Here is a 26,091-nt window from a genome sequence, read left to right as displayed (position 1 = left end):
AGGAAAACATGGTATAGCAGCAATGATAAAACAGGGAAAGAAGGCTGCATAATATAGCTGGTCAAAACATTTTTATTTAAAAAAAGAATGAAATTTTAGTGTAACCTAACTGATCGAAACTGACTTTTAACTGAACGTTTTCTCTCTTTGCAGAGAAAAAAAACCCCAAAAGTTTACACTGTTTCTTTTAATATTTGAAAGCTGCAAAATAATATTTTAAGGAGTTCTTTTGAAAAAATAAAATACAAAAACAATTTCCACCTTTTCATGTGTTGCATTTGTGACATTAATCGTGATACACGGAGAATTTCATGTACGCAGAAGTTCCCTAGATTGGTTCACAGTAGCTATTCTTCTACTGTCCCTCTTTCACAAGGGAAGGAACAGATGTGCTCTTCTGTGTATGTCTGCTACATGGTGTCACCCTTAACTCTCTGTTAGCACTTGAAGCTTGCCCATTGCCATCCCAAGAGTCTTTTCTGTCTTCTCCTGAAGCAAACTGGAAACGTTCATACAGACCTTTCTGTCACCAGAGCCGCAAGAGTGGTCATCTCTGCCAAAGAGGCAAAAATGTCTTCAAACAGCAGCACAGTCAATTAGATATTGTTCAAAAGAGCTGCTGGGCTTTGATCCAGTTCTCTGAGGGTAACTGCTTGCCCCACAGAAAGGGGTGAATCCCTCCCCGCTCTGTACTGATATGGCTATTAGGCTCTTTTCAAAATCTCTGATTTGGCAGTTTAGGCATACATAAAAATGATGAGTAAAGGACAGAGGTTATCCTGTCAATTCACCCTGGAGAAAGTCCTTTGAAATTAGAACCATCACGTATGTCAGAAGGTGTCACGAGGCCAGCAGTATTACTGCTTTATGCACTCAACACAAAAACAAACTGTTCTCTTCCTAGCTTCCCATCCAGCAACTTTTGCCAACAATATACCCACTAGAAAAATAAATCAGAAGTCAACATACTGGGTCTGGCTGAGATGGAGTTAATTTTCCCCGTAGCAGCCCTCACAGTGCTGCGCTGTGTATTGGTAGTTAGAAAGGTGTTGGTAACACACCAGTGTTTTGGTCATTGCTGAGCAGTGCTGGCACAGCACCAAGGCTGTCTCTCCAACATTTCCCCACCACCATCAGCAGGCTTTTGCTTTATTAAACTGCCTTTACCTTGACCCATGAGTTTTTTCCCCATCTTATTTTTCTCTCCTCCCTGTTCTGCTGAGGAAGGGAGTGACAGAGTAGCTTGGTGGGCGCCTGGTGAACAGCCAAGGTCAACCTACCACGTGAAACATGGGATGTAGCACCATATTTGCAGCAATGACTGCTCATTGCTGTCAAGAGAGAAAGAGAAGACATTGTAAAGGTTAAGTGCTGAGAAGTATAATGGCAACCTGCAGCTCTAAACTTCAGCATTTATGTTCAACACAACAAGCTGAAGCAAAATAATATGTACGCTGTGATCATCGAATTAACTATAGGTCATCAAATAAAAATGTGGATTTTTAGGAAAAAAAAAAGGGGAACAAAAAGGCTAACAGTTGGACCTAGTTGAAAGGCCTGGCTTCTGTGCTGCAATCAGCTGCCTCCTAGAGCACTTTCAACGTCCCTTTTAAAAATGCAGCTTAGGTCTGATTTTATTATTATGTTTGTCTGTTATGGTACATATTTGATGATGTTTTTAATACAGTTTGTAATTGTATAATGCTGAGAGGGCCTTGATGAGGAGAGAGGGAATACATTATAAATAAATTACGATAGCCCCTAATTAGCCTATTTTGCAAGGATTTTTTTTTATTATTATTATTTATTCTAGGCAACCTATTAGGAATATGAAGTTGTTACTTTAATATTCACGTGTCTATTTAGAACAAAACATATTTGAAGGAGGACTGCATATTAAAAAAAATTAATCCCTTTCATATCATCCTATCTTCTAATTATGCAACTGCTCCAAAGGCCTGTGTGCCAAGCATGTGCAGATAATATGGAAATTAGTCTTTCCCTTTCCCTTCTCGCCTAGTTCAACAGGTTACTGAACAGTGAAATATGCTCTACACTGGCACCAAGTCAAGCAGAAAAATGTTATTACTTAGTTACTGCTTGTCCTTACTAGAAGCCAACATTTGAATATATGCAATGCTATGATGAGAGAAACGCCTATATTTTTTCCAGCTAAACAAAGAACGACAAAATTATTTTAATCCCAACCTTTCCAGAAAATTCAACAGCTAACATTTGATTTGTTTAGAACTAATTTGCTGTAAGTCAAAATGGGGGCTATATCTAAGTTCGCAAAAGTATCTCTAGGAGATGTGATTAGAATAATGATGAGCTCAAGTGCATAGGCACTGTGGGGAAAAAATCTACAGGTAGGTTTGCTTCAGGAAACATGGCTCTTGTCACTCTTCTTGAATGACATTTCGGTAATTTGCTGGCCCTGGTTACTAAACTGTTTCCTTCAGCTTTTAAATCTTGAGGTCAGTTTGAGGCCGAGTTGAATCTTTTTGAAAGAATGGGCAGTTAACATGTTCTTTTAACTACCTCACAATTTGTTAAGCCCCAGATGTAATATCCACTGCTCTCTTGAATTTCAGTGACAGTCAGGGCCACAGGTACAACAGAAAAATATTTAATGCTATTTGTTTAACCCTTTACATTTGTATTTGAGCAAACATTTAACATCCTCAGAAACACTAGAACTACAGCAAATACTTATGAACTCAACTAGTATTACATGGTGCTTATGCTATTCATGCTTATAAACATCAATTAATTTGCTAAAAGCCAATAACAGGTTAAGGTCTAGAAGCAGATCCAAGTAAAAAATCCTATCCTTCACATGCCTGGTAATTAATTAGGGCTAGAGGGTTTTTTCCAGTGAATAATCTTGCAAACTTTTGAGTGTTGCATCAAATCTGATTTTAGTAATCCATAAATTAGTCTTGATTAGAGGACATAAGTAATAGATTTTTTGGCTCGGTGACTCAATGCAAAAGAAATCACTTTAGGCCTAAGAAAAACAGCTTCATAGTTCGGGTATTAGAGGACATCTGATTTCCAGGGCTTGCAACAATGAATATGTAATTATTTACACATACTAAAAACTCTGGAAGCAGAGAAGTGAGACAAGTGTATCACAACAAATTCAATATTCCAGCTTTAAGGGTACTCTCCTAAGAAAGAGGAGCACATCTGTATCAGAGCTTGTCTATATCAGATCAATTTTGCAAAGTATTTGAACCATAGACGATCAAGTTCTTGACATGTGGCCTCTGATAATGGCTTCAGAGATGCAGGAGATTCAGGCACTTCTCTTCCCTAGCTGTTTTATCGTTGTCGCCAAAATCTCCGAGAATTTAGCTAGAAAAAATGCAACTTAAACCAAAAACCTTTAACAATGCTTGTATGACTTTTTCTTTGCAGTTTCAAAATGGTAATTTTCATCCAGGTTTCCAATTACTTCTAGTTGTATTTTTTCCCCCATCTACAAACAACCTATTGGTCAATAAATAATTACGTGAATAGAACTAAGGTGTTCCTCATTTATTTGCCTGATTGCATTGTAATATATCCTAGCTTTCTTCTTTTGGCCAATTTTATTTGTTCTCTCTTCAGGTAATGAGTACTCCATAACAGAGATTGTAACTTCTTACAAATTAGTCCCAGGTTTACACACTCAGAGACGCTACTGAAAAACAAACAATACGTAAATGATAGTTGAATCTAGCCCTTAGCAATAGGTCACACTATGCAGGACTTCCAATTTCCCCTTCACAGCTCATCTTGCAACCTGGATTCTCCTTAGGTTATGAAACTGATTTCCGTTGATATTTAACCTCAACACCCCTTCCGCTGTTTTGTTCTTCCCTCCCGGCATGATGCCAATGATTGACAGCCACCCATTTTATATCTTCTGTCTAAGTAGCTGTAGATTGTTAGGTGTCCCTTGAGACTTTAAGATGTTTCTGATAAAATTTGAATTTTGAGCTGGATGAGCATAGATGAGCATTTGGATGAGCTGGATGAGCATTTACTTTAGAAGTAAGAACAACTTACAGTCTTTGAGTCTTTTCATATAGATAGCCAGTAGGGAGTGATTTGTCTAGCTGTACCTTTCAGCTAAATCTGATTCAAACAGAAAACTAAGCACTGCTGAGGCATCCTGTGGATTTGTGAAATTCTCCTGAGATTTTAGCATCTGCCAGTGGTGACTTGATTGGAAATGAGAAATAGATGTGCGTTTCATTTTTAACAGTTTTATTATTCTAATTTTATTGCATTGTCTCAACTAACCCTATGCTGGAAGATATTTGTCAGGTAAATGGAACTGTACAGTTCACTATATTTTCTAGTATGTGGGGATCTCTGTAGAGAACAGAATGGCCTTTCCATGAGCCATCTTTTAAGTTAGAGGTTTATTACATGCCACATATTCCCTTCACTTTTTAAGTTCTGTTGCATTTTCAAAAAAGAAAGACTCTGGCCTCATGAAATGCATGTTATTGAGTCTGGTAGAAACAAGGAAGGCTGAGCTAGCAAATCTAATGTAACGAAGATACCAATTTAAAACAAAAAGCCCTTTACGTAGTAAAGGATATCACGTCACTGACAGGTGCAACTGGGCCAGTAGAGAAAATATGGAAGAACTGTTTAAAAGAATAGACAGATAAGTTCTGGGTAACAGTTTAAGTATTTTAAAACGAATTAGACAGGAAGAGAGAAGAAACTTAAAGAATGATAATTAAGGAATTCCTTTAGTTTTAGCACACAGATAAAATTATCAGGGCTATTTACTTTCTGTTGGTGATTTTTTTTAATTCTTCTGAGGCCTTCTAGAGAAAACACTGTGTGAGTGTAAGAAGATTAGAAAATGCCAAGGATGAAATGATAGTACAGAAAAATAACAAATACTGTCAGTAAAAAGGACACTGGATTTTCAAAATTTTCAGTTGAAAAAGAGTAATATATTCACTCCTCATTGTGATAAGACATGCAAATCCTCCCCACCCCCACCCCTACTGCAAAACTCATGGTCAGATACACTAGCTATTGCTTTGGCTGATCAACTGGCAGATGGATCTGTAGAATTTACTCAAAGAAAATATACTTTAAGTAATGCTTACATAGATTTTCTACAAGAAATTCTAACTAAAACAACTAGTAATAAGTTTAAGATGTCATGGAGACCATATGGCGAAGCATATCCTAGGAGAGAACAAGACAGGAAGAAATTAACAAAAAGGAATTTGCCATTTGAAACCTGTATGATCTAGAAGGTTCTTCCCACCCCAGAGACAAACTTTGTTCTCTGTTGCATTAAAACAAAAGAACAAAACATGGAAAACTTGATTATTTACAGGATTAGCCTCCTGATTAGATTGCACATTTATGTACAGAAAGCATGACATATCCTACATAGCTGTCCATTCTTAGTTGTCTTACTATAGCTGTCTGCTGTAGTACCTTCATATTTATTGCCAAGAAAGCTAGAAATGGTTAAAGCCAGTGGGGGGCAGGGGGGAAGGAATTAATCACATTATGGTGCTTAAAATGAAGAGTTGTCTATTCCTAACAATGCATACATTCCCACATAAGTTATCACTAAATTTCATGTACATTACTACAAAATAGTTTTAAATCTTTATCAGTAGTGCATTTTGTACATCAAAGTAACAAATTAATTGCAGACTTACTTTATTCTTATCTTATTTCTTTGCATAAGCCTGTGTTTGGTCTCCACATTGATATACAACTACAGCCTTTTAAACCAAGTAAGATGTAAACAGGCCAGATATACTCTAGCTGTATCTGTTTGGTAAACACTCTGTTGGGCATTCTGCTGTGGACTTTCAGGAACAGTTCACATTCTGCTTTTATTAAAACAATGACAACCTGATTCAACACTTCTAAAATCAATTTGGCTTTCAAAGGTGGAAGAACAAACTCTGGCTTCAAGCTATCACATTTTATTATAATTATTGGTTAGAAAGTTTCTCATATATTGGTATATATCCTAACCTCTGAAACTCAGTAGCTACTCTGCTACATAATGTGAAAATCAGCAATAATACTGTGAGAGTCAAAGGCTGAGGGATGCTGTAACCAGAAGGGCATCTTCTCTGGTCAAGGAGAAGTAAGAGGACTCATATCTTCCCCTACTCTGCCGCCTCCATACAGGGAGTTAAGTAAGGCAGCATAAAACCCCTCTAACACCTTCATGTCTGGTCTCAAAATCCTCTGAATTGGCACATGGTTTTAAAGGAATGTTCTTTTCTATGCACTTGCCCTGACAGAGTTATAATTTATCAGAAAGTTTCTAGGAAGAACCGCTAAGCCTACCAGTGAGGTTATGTCTTCACCTCCACTGTTGAATAATAAAAGTTCTCTCTTCAGAATGGTTGCAGCCATGCACAGTACTGGAAAATGACGTACCTTCTTTGGTGGCTGTTTCCTGATTCTAGCTTGATTTCCTGATTCCTAGCTACGATATCTCACAAGGCTGCAAGTGTACTCTAGATATTCCAGAAAAAGAAGGTTGGAGCAAACACTCTGCTATTTGGGGTAATGAATATATTTTGGCTTTCAATAATTTGAATAGCAAGATAACCTGACAAAAATCTATTTGTAAGTGCAGTTGTTCTATACATACACAAAACATTTGCATGTTAGCAATACATCATAAAAGACAGACTTTCTAACACTGCCTTTCATTTCTTTCTGTCATCAAGAAAATTCTCTGAATAAACAAGTGTACCCGTGTCATTTCCCTGGCCAGTGTGCCATGCAAAGTAGATACAGTTATAGAAAGCTCTAACTCCACTAAACTTGGCGTTTTACCAAACTCAATAAGTGAAGTCAATGGTAAAATGCACAGGGCACCAATAAGCAGTGCTGAGTAGGAGGGACCAGCTCTATACCTTCTGCCTTAGGGAAAATTTTATTTTTCAGGCAATGGCTTATAATCACCCTTCCCTGAAATTAGAGGTAAAACTAAGAGTGTAAAATCTTATTCTACACTTCCCCCTGCCATCCTCTCCATCCCATCTTTATTGATTAAAGAAACATTCATTGTTTTTTTAAATTGTTTTTTTAAGTGTTGGCTTCTGGGGCTTTAAGAATCAATGCACTTGGTGCAAGGACTGGATGCAAGGTTGCTACTGAATTTATCTGTGAAATGTACCATGATTGTGTTTCCAATTTATGAAAGTTCTTCTTTTCCACTGCATAAATGAGTATGTTATCATTTGGCTGCCTTGAGGTGTGCCTGCAAAGTGGAAAAGCATAATCTGGAGAGACATGCTTGAAGAACAAGAAATATCTATTAATTTGTACATTTAATTGTGCGGGGAACAAAACAATTTAGAAGTTTCAAAAAGTTGCAGAGTGTTCTAACTCAGATGTGGGATAATGAGGCTTGATCTGATGGGCCATGGTACCTCTCCCTAAGCTCTGTGATGATGTCTTCTAACCCAGGCAATGAGGTAGTGCCTCCAATGATTTTCATTGCTTTATCCTTGCAAATGTGAGATTGAGCTTAATCATTAGGACAGATGCTGCTTTTTCACTCTGAGAAGAAGAATAAATTAGAGTCCCCAGACCAAAGCTTGCAAAAATGACTAGTGATTTTGAGTATCCTCTCTACGCTGTATAAGGAGTAAGTACATGCCTGCAGGAAGAATTCAGGTTCTCCTTAAGACACTGCAAACTGAAGGCTTCAGCAAAGGAAGCATCCAAAATTCTCAGTGATTGGAAAGTCTTGGTCTCTCTTATGGTATTGCTAACAATGTGGTAAATTGCAGTCTATAGAAATGATACAACACAGACCTGAACTGTGGATCTCCTTGCTACGCAATGCTCTGAAAGCTGAATGTTTATGTGGAATCGATTTTTATTTGGAAAAAAATCAAAATAGCAACGGTAACACAAGTCCTTATAACAGACATGAATATATAAAGAGCATTTCTTTTATATTCTGCTCATGTTTTATATGAACATGGATCTTTCAGCTGTGTCTCAGTAATCACAAGAAATCAGAGAGCTGTTTTGTGGATGATAGAAGTGAGGAACTAAGTTGATGAATTGTCAGTGCCAAACATAATACAGGATAGAGTTGAATGAACCTTCAAGAACAGCTCAGTTACAGAGCCTACAATCCAAAGTCAGTGAAGGTAATGGTGAAGGGAAGTTGGACCATATCCAGTACTACTTTACTTTTCAAAATGATTGAAATCTGAGAAAAAGAGAACCAAGAGAAGAAACCTCAGAAATTCATTTATATGGAAAGTACTCCTCCACTTCAACCCACTCCATCTGCATATACATGTGTCTCAGCAGTAAAATCATGTGATCTATACATCTCTGAAACTAGACATGTTTAAACAAATGTAATCCCTCTGTTTCTGAAGGTTAGCTTCACAGTTGTTCATGCACCTACAAAATACCGTGGATATGAGGACAGAAATTATTTTTAAAGAGGATTTCTGCTGTAATCCAGAACTTTTCTGTAGTGTTAGCATGAAGCAAAAAAAAACCCCAGATTGATATTATCTTTTGTGAGAAAGAAACTAAAGGGACAAACCAGCTAAGATCCTGATCAGAAGTACTTGTTCTTTGGCACCACTGCAGATGCCAGCCACTCCCAACGGTGGCACCAGGAGAGACAAAGTGATGACATCTTCCCATCTTTTCATGCCAGCGATCTTTGTGGTAGCCAGAATGAACAGTGTGTACACTGCATCCACTACACGCTAAGCAGCTCTGTGACAGGCTGAGTCATATTAAATACTCTGTGAAGCACCTGACAGGACTGATACTATGCACCACACCCTGATGCTGAACTGCATCTTCAAAGAGCAATCAAGCTCTTCATTTGCAGAAATGCCACCCATACGCAGAAACAAAATTTGACAAAAGGTCTGATCTGAAAGCCTGGCATGCTCTGACAAATCATCTCAAAATCTCTTGCTACTCTACTGTGTAGAAGACAACACACCGCCCGTATACTCCTTTCTATTCAGTTCTTTTAGAAATTAGAAATGGATTCTAATAATTTAATAATGCTAAATAAGATAAGAATATTATGCTCCAGAACCTGATCTTTCAGGATCTTTGCTTCCATCATTCCCAAATATAAAAAAGACAGGTATGCAAACGTGTGAAACTGCTAGTAGTTCAGATATAACCTGAGATACAAGTATTCCTAGGAAATCACATCCAGAGGGAAATAAAAATCAATAGTCAGTTTTAAATTATTAAATAGCTATTTTTAATAATGTGGAGGCGAGTGTATACAGTCTTTTCTCAAGTAAAGCTTTAGGCGAGGTATTTTTTTCTAAAGATACAACATAGAACTGAGATTGCAAAGCTGGTACAGCTTGTGCTCACCCAGACAAGCAAGGGCTCGATAAACCAAATTTGCTCAACTATTTCATCCGCACGTTTAATGTTTTCACAGGTAGCTCACTTAATGCAAATACCTCCCAAGCTTTTGGAGGAAATGTAACTGCTGATGCAGATTCTGTCCCCTGACATCCGCTATTACATCATAGCCAAGACTATCTCCAACATCAAGAAAGCCTTCCAACAAACAATCAGCTCCCAGTGTAAGAAGTGGGGGTGGAACATAAGGCATTACAACAGAATTTATACAAAGTGTAAGGAACTGACTTCAAAGTTTCATCCTATCTGCTTCAGAAAGACGGGCTACAGGTGGGACCGTACATTTTTACGTGGTATAATGATCTGGAAGCATACTTCAGTTCTCCTTATCTCCCATTAGTCACTTCACATCTGTACAGTAGCTTGAAGATATGAAGTGCTATGCAAGCGCTAAGTATCTGACTGATCACCTGTTACCAGAAACTGACTGAATCTGCTATAGAGAATGAAGTACTCTTTTCGTTACCCGGAGAAATAGAAAACCTTCTCAACCAAGGAGGCAGGGCTGGCACGTTCAACTCAAGGTCATCAACAAGAGTAGCAACTAACCTTCACTTTGACACAGGGACAGAAACGAAAACACAGACAGTGAACCAAAGCATGATACTGTGCTGAGCAAATTCAAGTGTTGAATTAATCAACAGGTGATCATTCTGTTTATTGTTATTTTCCTACTTGGTTAATATTCCCTTACCTGAAAGTCAGAAGCCCAAGTGCCTCCAGAGGGTTAGAAAATCTCCATCTCCTCAACACTGCATACATTTCTGATACAGTCGTTCTATCCCAACTGGGTGCACTGCCCAGTACCAGAGGAAGGGAGCAATTTTGATTATTGCAGTAGTAACGATAAAACCATAAGATTCTTCTCTGTTGCTCTGAGAGTCTGGAAGAGAAGATTAGAAATTCAGTTTGAAATTAAAACCACCTGGAGCTTTGTGTAGCAACAAACTTTATTGTACAGAGGGGCCAAGTCATACAGTAGACTGCTTTTCGGCTAAGTACGTGTTTTCCTGGGGGTAGGATATAATTTTCTGCAGACCAGCTTTTATAAGAAAAGTGATACTTATACTCTAGATCTGTCAGCCTTGGGTCATATAAAAATGAAGTGTCAAAAGACACACATATATGGTTATTTCACTTCCCAAGCACTCTCATTTTTCTTCTCCACTGTCTTTGTTGGTGGTGGTGTTTGTTTTTACTGGTGTTTTCTGACAGAGACAAGGAAGGTGCGGTTATCACCGGATAAATTATTGTTACATCCATCTGCTACACATGACCACTAACTAACTACTGCAACAACTCAACACACAACACTGCTAGCCATAGCTTTCATTCCTGCCCTTGCTTTGCCTGTTTAATGCAGGTGTGTCTATTTTTAGTGTATTTGCATTTAAAAAGGCACATCCGTGCACATACACAAGAACACGACCGCGTGCACACACAAAGCGTGATTATCCCTAGCACTGGTATGAGTTTGGAAAAGTGAAGGAAAGCCCCAAGCAACTTTTGTCTGTTCGCAAGGCCTAGCGTGCTGTGCTTTGCTGCACTCACAGAAAAGGTTGCAATACCAAATTCCTCATAGAGACATTAGGGATCTAAATGACATATTGATGAAGTGGTCAGTTGTCACACCATATTTCACCACAGTGAGAAGCGCCTCAGAATAAATTTTGCTATATATCCTCTGATTTGTCAACAATTCAGATATCTTTGCCTCATGCATATGAAATCCTAGGTTTTGATACCATCAGAAAACAGAAAATGAAATTCCCCATGAGAGACAAACTCAGACAATCCCCTTAATCTGATATCAGAGCCTTCAAAAGCAAGCTTTGAGAGTGCAAACTGACCTCCAGTTCACACAAATCATTACTGAAACCAAAAGGAACATCAGTTTTCTTGGTCAAACTTGACCAGATTGGTAATCCATCTACTTAACATAACTGTGACTTTAAACAGACCTAGATATTTCAGAGCAAAGTGTGAGAAACCTTGTAGAAGACAGTAAGTAAATAGCTTGTTTCCAGTCAAGTGTTTCACTATCCAGATGTGTAAGCAGGGCTCAAATTCCAAGCGCTTACATTATTTCCAAGGTCACCTTCCTTTTATTTGCAATGTTTTGGGACATTCTTAGCCAAAACCTCTCTTAGCCCTGCTCTAACTGTCAAGACTGTGGCTTTCACAACTCATAGCAATGAGTTCCTCTGGCTCTGTATGCACTGGAGAACTTTGCTTCTTTGCAATTTTGAATTCCAAACATTTAGGAACAGAGAGTGGCGGTACAAAGATGGGCTTGTTTTTCACTGTCAGAAGAGTGAATGTTTATTTCTTTCCTTTAGGAGAATAAGCTCATAAATGTATGCAGAAGATGAACCTGTGATACAAATTCTGTCATGACATTCTGTAATCATTTCCAAAGAAGTATCATTTTGGTAACCATTTCAAGACACATCTTCAGAATTCACAGCATGTCCATGGTGACAACAGATAGATGTCTTTGTGTTTGTGTGAAGAAGTCACACACAGAAAAAGAGATAAAAGTAAACCTAAGACTTTACGGCCCGTTTGGTTTTCTTATGCATTTGGATGGTATTCTGCAGGACAGTTCAGCTAAAGGACCCCTTTTATATGTTGACTTTAACCAGAGATTTAAGCTTTCAAACAGCATCCTCCAAACGAGAGAATCTGTTGTTCAGATTAAAGCAGCTAAAGCCTCTACTGAGCTTACAAAGGGAGATAAGAAATCAATCCTTGTATCAGGTTTTCTAAATAACGGATTTCTCCCTCTGACTTCACTCCAGAGGCAATGCCATTTCCTCTTTCCATGTTTTAAAGATCAGAGATAAAATTAAAGGTTGCGTGGGGGTTTTTTAGGTTTTGATTTTAAATTTCTTAGTTGTAACAAAAGTTTACATATACATGTAACAGGACATTTAAGATACATGGTAAAAGTATTTTGCATACAGATAGCATCTGACAATTCTTATGCAAATAAGGATATTCCTTTGGCTCAATAGGGATAAGATGCTAATAAACCCACTTCGTTGATAAAAATGCAGTTTATGTTTTTTTTAGCTAGAGTTGTATCTAAATTTCCTTCTATATAACAGCTATATTAAAATACATAGCCTTCTACTCAACACAAACAAAAATAAAATAAAAATAAAATATCTTAAAACCTAAATAATTCAGTAGTTTTCAGTTTAAAAGTGTTCATTAATCCTTTTAGCTAAATGAAGGAAACAGCTTCTGTGAAAGCTTTGTTAGCTGGTCTTAATTATTACTTTTTTTGTGGGGGAAATGGCAAAAATGAGTTTAAATGCTTCTGAGCTGTTTTTGTTGCTCGTGTTCAGTATTAAAGCAGAACAAGACAAAAGGGAAAAGAGGAAGGAAAAACAAAGCTAGAAAATGCAAAATATTGCCCCCTGGCACCAATTCTCACTTGCAAGTTTCTCTCCTGTGGACAGACTAGCAAAGTGTGCAGCATCACCGCACTTTTTTAGACCTGTTCCACTATTCACCAAAATGGAAGTAACCTTTCTAATCACAATCCACAGCAATGGCACTCTAGTAACGACTGGTAGGCAAACTAGTTTCTTACTAGGTAAGTGGCAGAAAGGAAAAGAAAAAAGGAAGCTGAAAGAAAAGAAAAAAGCAAGATAGAAGGAAAATGATGAATGAAAAAGAAAGATGGCAGAAACAAGACTGTCATCTTCCTGGCTTCAAACCAGTCACTGATCCTTACACTGGAAGCCACTGTGCACAAGCAGGCTGAATCACATTCGAAGAGCAGCTATTATCTCAGATGGCTAGTTTTCTGGGGTTTGCATTTCAAACACAGTAATCCTAAAAGGAATCAAAGGCTCACATCTGAATTTTTTTCAGAAGTCAGCCAAAGTGGCTGGCAGTAACCAACAAATTCTCTTGGTTCCCCCTCTCTTGCCTGGGTTGGCGATGACGCCAGAGATCACACAGCAGCACACAGCATAGGGCTGTGAGGAGCACAAGAGCCATATGGTGACGTTAATTTCCTTCAGTTCCATTGATCCTCTCACTAATCAACATCCAAGAGATGCTGGCCATGGGGACCAGTGATCTGAGCCAGCTACCTGAGAGACAGGGGTCCAAGATTCAGCTACTGGGAAGCCCATATGTCTGGACCAGCTACTGGGGAAACCCACGTCAGCGTATCAGGAAGAGGTCCAAGCACCAGCAACCAGAGTGTGGTTATGAATCTTGGGGGCTCACATGTCCAGGTGTCAGCAGCTGGGGAGAGCAGAGAGATCTGGGTCCAGCTACAGGATTGACTGAGCACAACTACTGGAGCAATTAGTATTTTGATACTAATTATTTATACTATATATTAATTACTTATACTACATATAAATATACGTATGTATATATATTCCACCAGTGGACTTCAACCCTGATCAGGCGGAGAGGAGGAACAGAATCAGGCTGGCTGTGCTGTCCATTTTGCGGCAGTGCAACGTGTTTGTGTGTGCTGGTAAGGTACTGCTTTCTGCCTGTGTTGATTTGTTGCTATTCCTATTAGGAATATGCAGTCCACCTCTCTAATGGCTGAACATAGGGACATGGAGCCACAGCAGCCTTGCATTCATAATACTACTGGATTCAACAGCCTATAACAAGGACAACCATGCAGTTGTCTCTCTTTAACCATTGTTTCTTCTTTTTCTACCATAGGGTTAAGAACATTTTCTGTCCATTCACATATTCCCTTTGCTTTCAGTAGAATGAACAGCAGAATTCCAACAGCCTGAGAAATGTTTCTTGTGTCTTCTAACCACAGACACCCATTTATTTAAAAATCATGTTTGAGACTTGTAAGCCTGAAGCATCATCATACTGATATATTGCCACTGAAAAGCTACCTAGATTCCTCTTTTCTTCTTGACATACAAAAAAAAGGAAGAAAGAGATCTTCAGATATCATGGTAATAATGCGCTTGGATACCAATGTGCTGTTACAAATTTTTTTAAATAAAACTCTAACATGATCGAGGAAGGTAACATTTTCCAGATCTACTGTGTCCTTCCTGAGTTGTGGAGAAAAGAACTATGCAGCATACTCAAAATACAGCACGTCAAGGTCTTAGACAGCAGTGAAATAGCACACACTGGCTTCCTCTCTACAGTCTTCCCGATTACGCCCAATATTTTGTTGGCACTTTTGGCTACTGCTGCACATTGTACTCATGAGTTCAGGGAAATAACAGCAGTAACGTCAAGATGTATTTTCTGTGTTGTAACTGCCGGTTCTGAGTTCAGTGTCACGTACAGATGCTTAGATAATTTTTCCTTAAATATATCCCATTAAATTTATCCACATTGAAGCTCATCTGTTGTGTTTATGCCCAGTTTTGTAAGGTCCTTCTGGATGTCCCCTTCATGGCACAGTGTTCAACAATCTGGCAGAGAGTAGTACCATCTGTAAACCTGGAGATTTCCCCACCCGCTTCCTTCTCCACATCATCAGTGAAGATACTGAATAAAACTGGTCCCAACCTTCAGCACTGAAAGACCCTACTGCTGATTTTTTCCATTCTGAAAAGCCACCCATTAAACATCCAATCTTTGTCTATATCCAGTTTTCCTGTAAACCCATGGCAACTTCATTTCTTTTACAATCTGATGTGGAACCTCAGCAAAGTTTTTGAACATCCACCAAATCCCCAATATCCATGCAACCACTGACAACCTTCTAGGACAGCGACAGGTTGATGAGGCAGGGTTTCTATTCACAGAAGCCACACTGGCTCTTTCCTGACAAATTACTCCATACTTAGCTAAATGTTTAATGATCTTATTCCTTCTTACAGAACCCACTATTTAACCATTAACAGAGGTCAGACAGATTGGCGTGAAGTTCCCCAAATAATTTCTGGAGCACCTTTTGCAGGTGGAAATTTTGCTGGCAACTTGCCAGTGCCCTGGCACAGTGGCTATTCACAATGAAACACTGACCTCCCATTCATATTTAAAAATAAAATACAAAGAAGAACCAAATCATAGATCCTATAGTTAATAAAAATAACTTTACATTTCATCCTGTCTTTTGAAAAGTTGAAGTAAACATCAAATACACCAGCAAGTTTGTCTCTTGTCTTTTGTTAAAGAAATTGATTTAAAAATCCCAAACAACCAACACAGAAATCAGCACAGAATAGTCGTCTTAACAGGTACATCATATCACACTGAGAGGGCTGAACTGGCTTTAAGTTATTTAGTTATTGTACAACTAATGCACCTTTTGACCTTTGATGGATGATTAATTCACATAATTAACTGTGATTGGTATAATGGCTCTCTGTAAGCACCTGTGTTTCCAATTCCACTCTGATTATACCTAAAATTATTTTATACAGTACATAATCCTAATTGATAGAGTAACATACATACAGCTGAGCATATTAATCTGCCCCAGTATATGCAGTATGTTTTCTTTCACTTTCTCTTCATCCACTTTCTGTGAAAAATAAACTTTCTGTACTTCTTTCCTTGCTTATAGCTTGACGCAGATTGTTTTAATGATTATATGTCATTTAACTACCAGAGCTGAAGCCTGAGCATACAATTACTAAAGGAGGCTGCTTTTCATAGAACCCAAAGGTTTTCTTGCGAATACTGATGTAGACTTACTGCATCACCTGAAAATCTTATGTTCTGAATCAAAAATTAGTTTCTTGCTTCAAAGACATGAAAAGATACAGTAATAGAAAGGGAAAAACAATCCTTTTCTAACCTGGTAAAATACACTGCCACCTCCAGGGGCTTATTTAGGCTTTGCTGTGATCTATTCTCTCACTTAGAGGTGTTACTTCTCAAATCAATCAAGCTAGGCTCCTTCAAAGGAAAATTTTGTTTTTGAAGAATTGGATACATTTAATTGTGATCGATGGGATAAGTACAGCAAGTCAAGAATCAGCAGGGCCAGCTGGGTACAACTTACAGCAAGAGAGAACGCGTCTGCGAAAGTCTTGTAATATGCTTCAGGCAGTCTTTGGTTGGCTCTTCAAGATCACTGCCTCTTTCTTCAGGTTCAGGTTTAATGAACTCCAAATTAGTTTCTGGAAAGTCAATCTTTATTTACCAAAAAAAAAAAAAAAAAAGAAAAAAGAAAAGAGATAAGTCCTTTTAGCAATACGTATTCTCAGATACAACTGTCAATAAATGTTATCTTGGATTTGTACAGGAAGCATACAAAACATGAGAGAAAGAACAGGCAATAATTCTTTGAGGATGTTCACTGTATCTAATATATTACTTAAATACGTTGGTGATAAACTCAGCCCACAAAAATCAGTGGGAGCTTTCTCACTGACTTTCCTGGGAGAATGTCATCCACTGTATTTCATTTTTTTTAGAACTGCATGAACTCAAAACTGAAGTAATTTTTTCCTGTATTCCTCCTTTCCTGGTTTTTAATGAGATGGTTCTTAAACGGAAAGCTTCCATTAACATAGGTTGGAGGGTTTTTTTCTGAAAAAGTAGGGATAATTCTGATGGGTAGTTTGCCAGTGTAAACAATGGAAATCAGATTCCTGATTTCACTTCCAGATGTTCAGTTTCACATATATTGTCCAGCATCTACCAACTTTTAATTCTTTACACTTATATATGAGTGTCAGAAATTTAGGAAAATATTTTTAAGATACAGAGAAAGAAAACATTCAACCATAATTACAAAGCTTGAGGGGCTTGATAATTTGAGTACAGACTTAGCTGGAAATTCAGGTTGTTCTTCAAAATTCAGCTCAATATGCACATCTCGTTTTGGTTTATTAACACACATTATAATCTCTTATCTATATCTATTTTTTTAATACAAGTATTTGATATACATCACTCTTCTAAAGGTTAACAAAGTTATTCCCTACAAAATGTAAGTGTCGTCTTGGTCACATCAGAAAAGCTATCTTTATGACATTTCCAGGATGTTCACAAATTGTGATACTGTCACATGTGTGGGAATAAATGAAATGGAGCGGAGGGGAGGGTGGGGGTAAGAATGAGAGATCCTCCTGTTCCATTTCTTTCAGCAGGGAGAGATTATTAATTAATAGCCATTTACTGTTTCAACTTCCCCTTATTATTAATAGGGGGAGCTATTTTAAGGCATTGTCTTTGACTGAACTCCTCAAACTAGAAAATCCCCATTTGCTTGACTATTAAAAACAGAGCATTTTTAGGCCAGCCTCATTTATCTGTATTATCTCCTTTTACATGTCTTTTGCTAATAGTCATTCAGCTTCTTAATACAGAAAACAATCGGCTTTGCCCTTGAAGCATCCAGTTGCTAATTTAACCTGGAAAGGTGACAAAACTACCATGCAGACCTAATTTTCCATTCTGAGAGCACCATTCTGCCCAGAATGAGTGGGTGCTCAGCATGTGCTCATCGAGGGAGAGCTATACTGATGCCTATTGACAATTTGCTTGTAGCCACTTCCTTTACAAATCCTTTATGCTACACAGTCTAATTGCAAGCTGTATGTTACATTTATAATGGCATGCAATTCAATAGAACTCAGAACAAAAGTTCACATTTGAAAAAGCAGCTGTAAGTCAGGTACCAAGTCATTAATTTGTGTCAAAAGTATTTTTGGAACCAAAATTATAACAATGAAAATTACTCTACAAAAACCTTCTCTAGTCCTTAGAAGTGGTATTTGATATGAAAGTATCATACATATTTGCCACTGTGCAGAATTACACACTTCCATCCATTAGGAGTAACATGCTCTCTTTGAGCAGCTATAATGGAAATAGGATTTTTAATTTGTGTAGTCTTGATGAGCTGTGGGAACAATCCTTTTTCTTGTACTTTGTTAGAAAACAACTCTTTCCTTTGCGTTTTCGGTTCCTTACCTGCATTGTTACTGAGGTTGGCGTATCAGTACTGCAGATGCCTGGCGTAATCATCGTTGTTGTAAGCGTGCTGTACAACGTCATGCTAAGCAGCACAGTTCCGTGAATGAGCCGCCTGCAATACACACAGACCGAAACGCTGCATCAGTACTGGAGGCAAGGTGAACAGGGTTTACCGAAATTACATCAAAGAACATGGAACCGGATAGCTTAAAAGACAAGCAAAAGGAGAACAAACCTTTTATCTCCACGTGGCTAGTACAAACCTGGCCTAGATCAGTAGAGGTCGCATACCGCTGGCCTCACTGCCGTAGCGGTATCTGTGCAGTTGCAGGGATCACGACACAAATCACGCTGCCAAGATATTCTAAGTCAGCTCTGTGCTTTACCACTGACTTCTTGTGTGACAGGGGCTCCCATTTAAGCTGGGTGTAAAATAAGGATAATACTATATTTCTAGCTCAAGATTTAATTTTGAGGACAAATACGTTGGAGATTGTGAAATGTCAACACATTATATAAGGTGGAGGGCAGTATGTATTTATTTCACAAAGAGAACAACCTCATGGCAACCTACTGCAACCATGAAGGATCCTTACTGATTGTGTGCGTTGATGGCAGGGAGAAGGGAGTGTGATATCAGAGTCTCTAAAGAGCTGAAAGGAGTTTGAGTGGGATAGTTTATACCACATGTGCTGCATGTGGTTTTTGGAAAGATGAAAGATGATGGTCTGAAGTACCAGTCTGAGCACTACACATACAAGAAAGTCTCATCAGAAACAGGCATGCATGTAGTCTACAGATAAGAAAAGGAGCATTTTCTGGCAGGTCAACTCAATTCAGTCTAGAGAACTTGAAAAAAAAATCAGAAAGTTCAGGTGTAAATTCTAATCATAACCAATCCACTCAAATTAAGAATGCAGTACCTGAATAAAGGAAGATATAGTGTGCTGGACTTACTATTTAAATCGTCCACATCTTAATGGTAAATGAAGTCAGAAATTTGATTAGGTTCAAGATCCTTTCTTTTACCGACAAATAATTTTTATTATGATCGTTCCAAGCATTGCTCAGTCAAAACAACTGAGAATGTGCTGGATTCTCTTCTGCTCATTCCAACAGAAACAGCCAGCCAGGTAGATGAGCTCTGAGTGCACAGCTTTTATCTGAGATGAGGATGTTAGAGGTACAAGAGAACCTAGATGGACTTTTTGATCGCAGCATGAGTTTATAACATTGCTGTAAGAAACTACTTTTTGAATTGCAAACTGAAATAAACTGTCATCTAAGTCATAAACTAAGTCATCTGAAGAAGAAGGAAGAAACTCCTGCAAAAGTCATTTTTAGAGTCAATACTCAGTGTAAACCTAATTCAGGGCTAATTTTTCTTTTTCACTTCTCAAGCTATTCATGTTGTTAGTGCAAACATTTTATTTTATTGTGAGAACACAGCTCAGGAGGATTAAAGACAAAACCATTTTCTGAAGTTTCTTTTGCAGCTATAAGTGCATTTGCAGGGGAATGGAGGCAGAAAAGTTGTCATGTGAAAAAGACAGCACTCAGGGGAAAGCAGTTGTGTGATATGTCTTTCACATTTAGGTCACTGATGTGAATGTCGAAGTGACCAATGGTGGTTCCAAGTTGCTTTTCTGTGATGTGTACTGGGATGAGCTTCAATAGGCCAGTCGCATCTCTTCAACCACTCCTTTGTTGACAGCGGTTTACATCATAATTTGAACTAATTGGCACTTTTGTCAGAAGGGAAAAGAGTAGCTGAGAACTGAAAGAACATGAAGACTAAATTATCCTTTTGAGCACCCATTACTGCCAATCACTTTCATACTGTGCTCTAAAACCATAGGGGGCTTCACAAAAGAATCCATATAGTGGATTTTTTTCCTGGGAAACCTGTATAGACAAATACAAGAATTAGCATGGACCTCAGAGACACTGTAGAAGTGTTTGAGACATTTCCTGAGCTCATTATTTCAACTCATTTTCACCCAGTGCAGATGTGCCTAAAGACTGTCCAGGAAGATAAGGAAGAATCAGCAGGTGGCCTTCTCAGAGTCCTCAACTGGAGAAACAGCAAGTAAAGCAATGTTTCTTTGCTGGACTGAGACAGCTTCACTTGTTAAAGCAGATGATGGGACTGTGAGTAAAACCAAAGACATTAACCACTTCTGTAGTATGGAGATGATATCTTCTAAGAAAAAATGAATTCATTTTAAAAACTAGACACATAGTTATGCCTTGTATATAGAGTAGCCTAATTTGTACATTTACAAATAAGTGAGCAACTTATGTATCTTCCACCAGTAAGTCACTCTTTGGACTAAGTCTAGTCTGTAAACACAGGAGGCATTTTTAAAAAGATGTGAAGAGGCATCAATGACTGCGAAATACGGTGTATGTTTTTGATGCACAGGTTTCCCTAGCAATCTTTGGGGCACTGTATGCACTGCACAGCTAACATTCTTCAGAACCGAGTCTGCTTTTGGACACACAAATGAAACAATAACATGGGCCATGCAGGTGAATGAAACAGTGAAAAGATGCATCATTATTTTTAGAAAAGGAAAAGAAGCAGGAGAGAGTGCCTGCACACTTTTCTGTTCAGAAAAGGAAGGAGCTAGCATCATGAGCATGACAACCTTAACCTTTACTCAACAGATTCCTCTCTCTGCTATCTGGCCCTGTTGATGAGCTCAGGCAGGTCACTCCCTGTTCTGCCTGCCGGTTTTCCCATCTGTAAGTTGAGGGTGGTGCTACTGACCTTTGTAAAGACTGTTTAATGATCACAGCTATAGACAATGGCTTCCACGTAGCAACTTCAGCATCAAGCACATCAGAAGGTCAATAAACAACTGCTGCTCTGTGCTTACTGCCATTTTTTTTTTATATGTTCACGCAAAACCAGGGCAGATGGAACCCCCTGGAATTACACAGATTCCCAGCTCTTGTTTATTACTGGAGCTAAAATAAATTTCCCATCTTATTACAGCAGAAGAGAGAAGAGGACAGTGCTATTTAAGGACAGCTCAAGTTACCCTAACTTAACGAAACCAACCTTGTGTCCTGAAGTCATATGGGAGACTTCCCTCACCACACCCAGCAAGAGGAAATTTTTGTTGCTTGCTCTGATTTAGAAATACCAGTTCAAAATTAATGTGTTGTTAGAATCAGTGAAGTCAGAGCAATGGGCACTGTGGGGGACATTACAACTCCCAAATTGCCCCAAATGATGGATTTCTGATTTGTTAATTAGTTCTGGATCACTAAACTATTCAGCCCAAGAGACAAACACATTTTTCTGATGTGAAGGAATGGAAAGTTGGCACACAGGCTTGCAAACACTTTTCGAACTGTCTCTTGCGTCTAATAAAACTTCTTGATACAGATGCACCATCAAGGGCTTTATTGGCATTGATTTAGGGCCACTATCTAAAGTCAACTACCTGATAAGGATGAGAAATGTGGATGTGGAGGCTCACCTACTGGGCAAGATGGCAGCTACAATCATTATTACTGTGTTCATTCCCAAATGTATATAACAGCAGAGATGCTGTTGAGACTGGATATACCAGGAAAATGAGGACAAAATATAGAGTAAAAATAACATAATTATCCCCAAACCTGACATTATAAGCCTCAGAAATTCAGAGTTGAGGTTAAATTTGAAGGAAATCCAAAGCTGCTAAGCTATAAAAACTCCATATGTTATGGTCCAAGCAGTCTTAATTCCACATTGGAATGATACTGTGAAATAGCTACTTCATTATAATTACAAATACTACGGAATTCTAGAAAATTCAAATTAGTGATATGACGTTCAGCTGCAAAGTAATGCTAAATGTCCTACAGACATTTATAAGGACCACACCTGCCATTCCCACAGTTTCTAGTTTAAATAACTTCCATACATTTGACGGTGCCAAATACAGCAAATACAAAATTATCAGATGATACCAAATTTTTAAAACAACTTTGCAGTTATGTTCCTGATTCTTTCCTAATTTTTGCCCCAAAACATAAAGTTAAAAAATAAGTTAGAAGCAAGAACTTTAAGTAAACAACTATATTTAGGGAAAGATTGGAGAGTATCTGCAGGAAGTCGGTTTTGTAAAGAGTGAGACTATTTGTATAGAAACATGCAAAGTTGATAAGCAGTAATTCCCACACACATTTGATAAAGTGTATAGTGGCTGCCCTGTATATCCATCAGCTAGTCATGTTTATAAATCCGCACACTACAAGACAACTATCAGAATAGTGAGAGTTATTACTAGAATTCAGGTAATAATGTAAATTAAGCAAATTTGAAATTTACTAAACATCTGTTCACTGACAAGTCTTTAACAACATCACCCCCACTACCAAAAAACCCATCCAAAATTAAACAGGCCAAATTCTTGATAATATTTTTAGATATTGTGTGGTTTCAACATGGGCAAGTATGAAGAAGAGATTGCAATAAGAAATGCTAAATAATAAGTAATATGCTTTATTTAAACAGTTGGGGGTTTCTTCTCTACTTTTTTATACATTTCTCATACACTTCTGCTTAGAGAAGAACTGCAGTGTTAAAATCTCAGAAAATAGCTACAGACCTTTGATCTGGCAAGGGACTTTGACATGGTCTTGCCCAAAAGCATGAGAAACTCTTCACACTTCTTGAAACAGATGAAAGGAATTTGTATATTATATGTTAAAATAAGTTCAGTTTTTCTTAATCTTCAGTTCAAGCTAAATATAAAGAATTAAACGATGAGATAAGAAGCGACCATACAATGACAATAACCATTTTGGAAGAGAAAATAGATATCAAATTTACAGAGAGCAGTAAATTCAGAGTCTTTCAAAATAAAGCATCTTTTTGCCCTAGGTCACTCAAAGATCAAGATTCCTAAGTAATATCTGGGAATAACCCAAAACTGATAATTTTTTTCCATCACTTTTTAACATAAGCCACAATCAGCTTGAACAGAATTCCTGTGTTTTTAATCAGAATAAGATATAATGGGACAGAAATGAGGAACTGTATTTTTAAAATGTTTGACATTTATTTTCTTTTTCCAATGTTTAACAAAAAAAAATTATTTTTTTTAACCAGCATCTGAATAAAGAAAAAGAGGTCACACTCTGTCCTTATCTTTGCTGACCCTGAGAAGAATGGCTCAGAGACCAACTGGGACAAGGATTAGAACAAGGATGTTTGATGACCCAGGCAAATACCTCAGGGCTACTGGCTTCTTCAAAGAGCTTACTTCTGTCCTTTCCTCTATAAATTAAATCCCAGACATGAGAATGTTAAGACTTTTTTAGAACTCAAATGCACCTCTTAGGAAAGCTTTCTTTTGAGAAAGTGGTAATTTCCAAGTTGGAAATGTTTTGTTAAAGACTTTCTGGTCAGATTTCTTTAATCTCTTTATATAAATTTACAGAGTTTGTTCATTCAGAGACCCTAATACCATAATGTTTGCAATAATAAAGGTACTCTTGACACACATTAGCATGACACTACAGGTCCAAATCTTTTCTTGGTACATATTTTCAAGTTCAGAAGTACTCTATTGAAGTAATTATTGAAGTTTAGTTGCATTCTAGGAGCAAGAGACTGAAGTTGGATTCATTGCTCAGTTTACTAATGTTTTCCACAAAATTGGTGAGTCAAATAAAAACAATTATGAACTTTTAAATTTTGTGTGGAACAGGAAATATCATCTGAAAGTCCTCCTGTTGCTTCTCAATTATTTCAACTAACTGATAGCACTGCCTATTAAGAATCACCTGACAGTTTTGAATCCTTCTATTTTCTAAGTAGGTAACCCTGAGAGCTAGTTTACCAAAAAGTATTCATGATCTTCCAAAGAAAAGGAAAAGCAGGCTGGCGAATGTTCAGGTATTTTCAAGTTTCATACTTCAGAAGGAATTTCAGGGCTATCCTTATTTTTAAACCAGTCTATCAATTGAAATCTTGGTGAATGAATAATTCTGCAGAGTTGTGGTTAGCTAAAAGAGGAAAAAGCATTTAGGCTTCTTTGTGTTAGTAATTACTATAATTGTAAATGACATAGCTATCAGATTAGGGGGTGTTGAACATGCTATTCCTAAATCATTCCTCCCCAACAGCTCAACTTTTATTTTTGCTTTGAAGGGTCATTTTAGCAATGATCTCTACAATTATACTGCAGATGAAAGGAAAGTAACCCTCCATCCCCTTCATTGTGCTGATTGTGTGTACCATGGAAGAATGGAACCATTTTTCAGTAAAATTTTCGGAACTGTCTGGGTGACTTGTAGATAGAATCATAGAATCATAGAATGGTTAGGGTTGGAAGGGACCTCAGAGATCATCTAGTTCCAGCCCCCCTGCCATGGGCAAGGACAACCTCCACTAGACCACGTTGCCCAAAGCCTCATCCAACCTGGTCTTAAACACTTCCAGGGATGGGGCAGCCACAACCTCTCTGGGCAACCTGTTCCAGTGCCTCACCACTCTAACAGTAAAGAATTTCTTTCTAACATCTAATCTAAATCAAAATGAAAATCAATGTGCTTGCTCCAATGGCATACATTAAAAAAAATATACATCCCAGGGAGCTGAGGGCTTTCAGATTTTCCAAAAATCGTTCCTTCGGGACTTGAATGCTGAAAAATAAGAAAACCTCTAGTACAACACAGGTCCTCAAGAACAGGATTCTCACATATCCCATTTAGGCACCCAAAGGTGCCTAAGTGTTCCCCAATTAAGTTATCATGCCTAATGCTCTGCTTCTGAAGGTACTCAGCACATATGAGCTTGCTAGGGGATGAGGACATCTTAACACTTCATCTCAAGTTAGATTCTCAGCCAAGATACTCTATCTATTTCACCCTAAGCACCATGATGGTGGAAATACTCAACATAAACATAATGCATGTTTTGTTTAAAAAGACACACACAATGGAAGAGTGATGTGCTCTTCTTCAGACTACAAAAGAAAACTCACTGAATAAAATGTCCAAGCAATCCTTGGAGCAGCGATTTGATTTATGTTTCTTTCTTTCCTTTAAGCTAAGTGCTCTAATTGCTAAGTCACAGAAGAATGCTCTCTCCTTCTGAACAGAGTAATCTTGAATTTTCTTCTGAAAAGCTGGAAAAAGCCTCTAGCCCAGTCCAACCTATATTCTAGTGTTTTGAGCCTCTCAGCTTAGAAGTCCAATAGAACCCAAGGTCTTTCAAACATAGTATATTCATTCATCCTATCAGAATTTTTGGTTTGGTTTTGTTTTAAATGGTGATTGCCACCATATGGAGAAGTAGATGAAGATGTCTCAAGATGAGGAAAGAGCTATAGCTTAGAGATGGATGCTAATACAGAAACTTGTGGGGCTTGAATGTATCCATCTATTGCCCAGAAGGCATGCAGGGCTATGGAGTCTATATAAAAATTAAGCATTATTGTAAAGGCTCGATCTAAATTCAGATGTCTCAGTGCTACTAAAATATATTTAGAGCGTTGCAGAAAATTTACCTTAGATCTCAGTTCATGAATCACTGCAGACACATTCAAGGCTACAAGCATCTTTAAACCACTGTTAAGCTGTGTGCTGTGTAGAAAAAAGAGGTTAAAAAAGAGGACAAAGCTTCTAAAGTGGTGTATAGAGGGAAAGGTGCTCCTTGCAGTCGTCCCTAACTGCCCCACTCTGAGTAGAATGAATGGGTGTGAGAACAGAATGCAGACTGAAAAAACACCAACCATTGTGAACAAGAAGCTA

At 38.0% G+C, this 26,091-nt stretch overlaps 1 protein-coding gene across 1 annotated transcript in view; it reads right to left on the bottom strand.

The window, feature by feature from the left end:
- The window catches only part of PIK3C2G (phosphatidylinositol-4-phosphate 3-kinase catalytic subunit type 2 gamma), a 209,231-nt gene that overhangs the window by 116,699 nt on the left and 66,441 nt on the right, over positions 1 to 26,091 (bottom strand). Inside the window, exons 13-15 of the mRNA XM_054837238.1 lie at positions 18,331 to 18,445; positions 16,412 to 16,542; positions 10,133 to 10,321 (exon numbers count right to left, since the gene is read on the bottom strand). Of these exons, the coding sequence (XP_054693213.1) occupies positions 10,133 to 10,321; positions 16,412 to 16,542; positions 18,331 to 18,445 (435 nt within the window). The remainder of the gene's footprint in view (positions 1 to 10,132; positions 10,322 to 16,411; positions 16,543 to 18,330; positions 18,446 to 26,091) is intronic.

The sequence above is a fragment of the Grus americana genome, chromosome 1 (genome assembly GCF_028858705.1).
Source record: "Grus americana isolate bGruAme1 chromosome 1, bGruAme1.mat, whole genome shotgun sequence".
Taxonomy (NCBI): domain Eukaryota; kingdom Metazoa; phylum Chordata; class Aves; order Gruiformes; family Gruidae; genus Grus; species Grus americana.
This window is presented reverse-complemented; position numbering and strand designations above follow the sequence as displayed.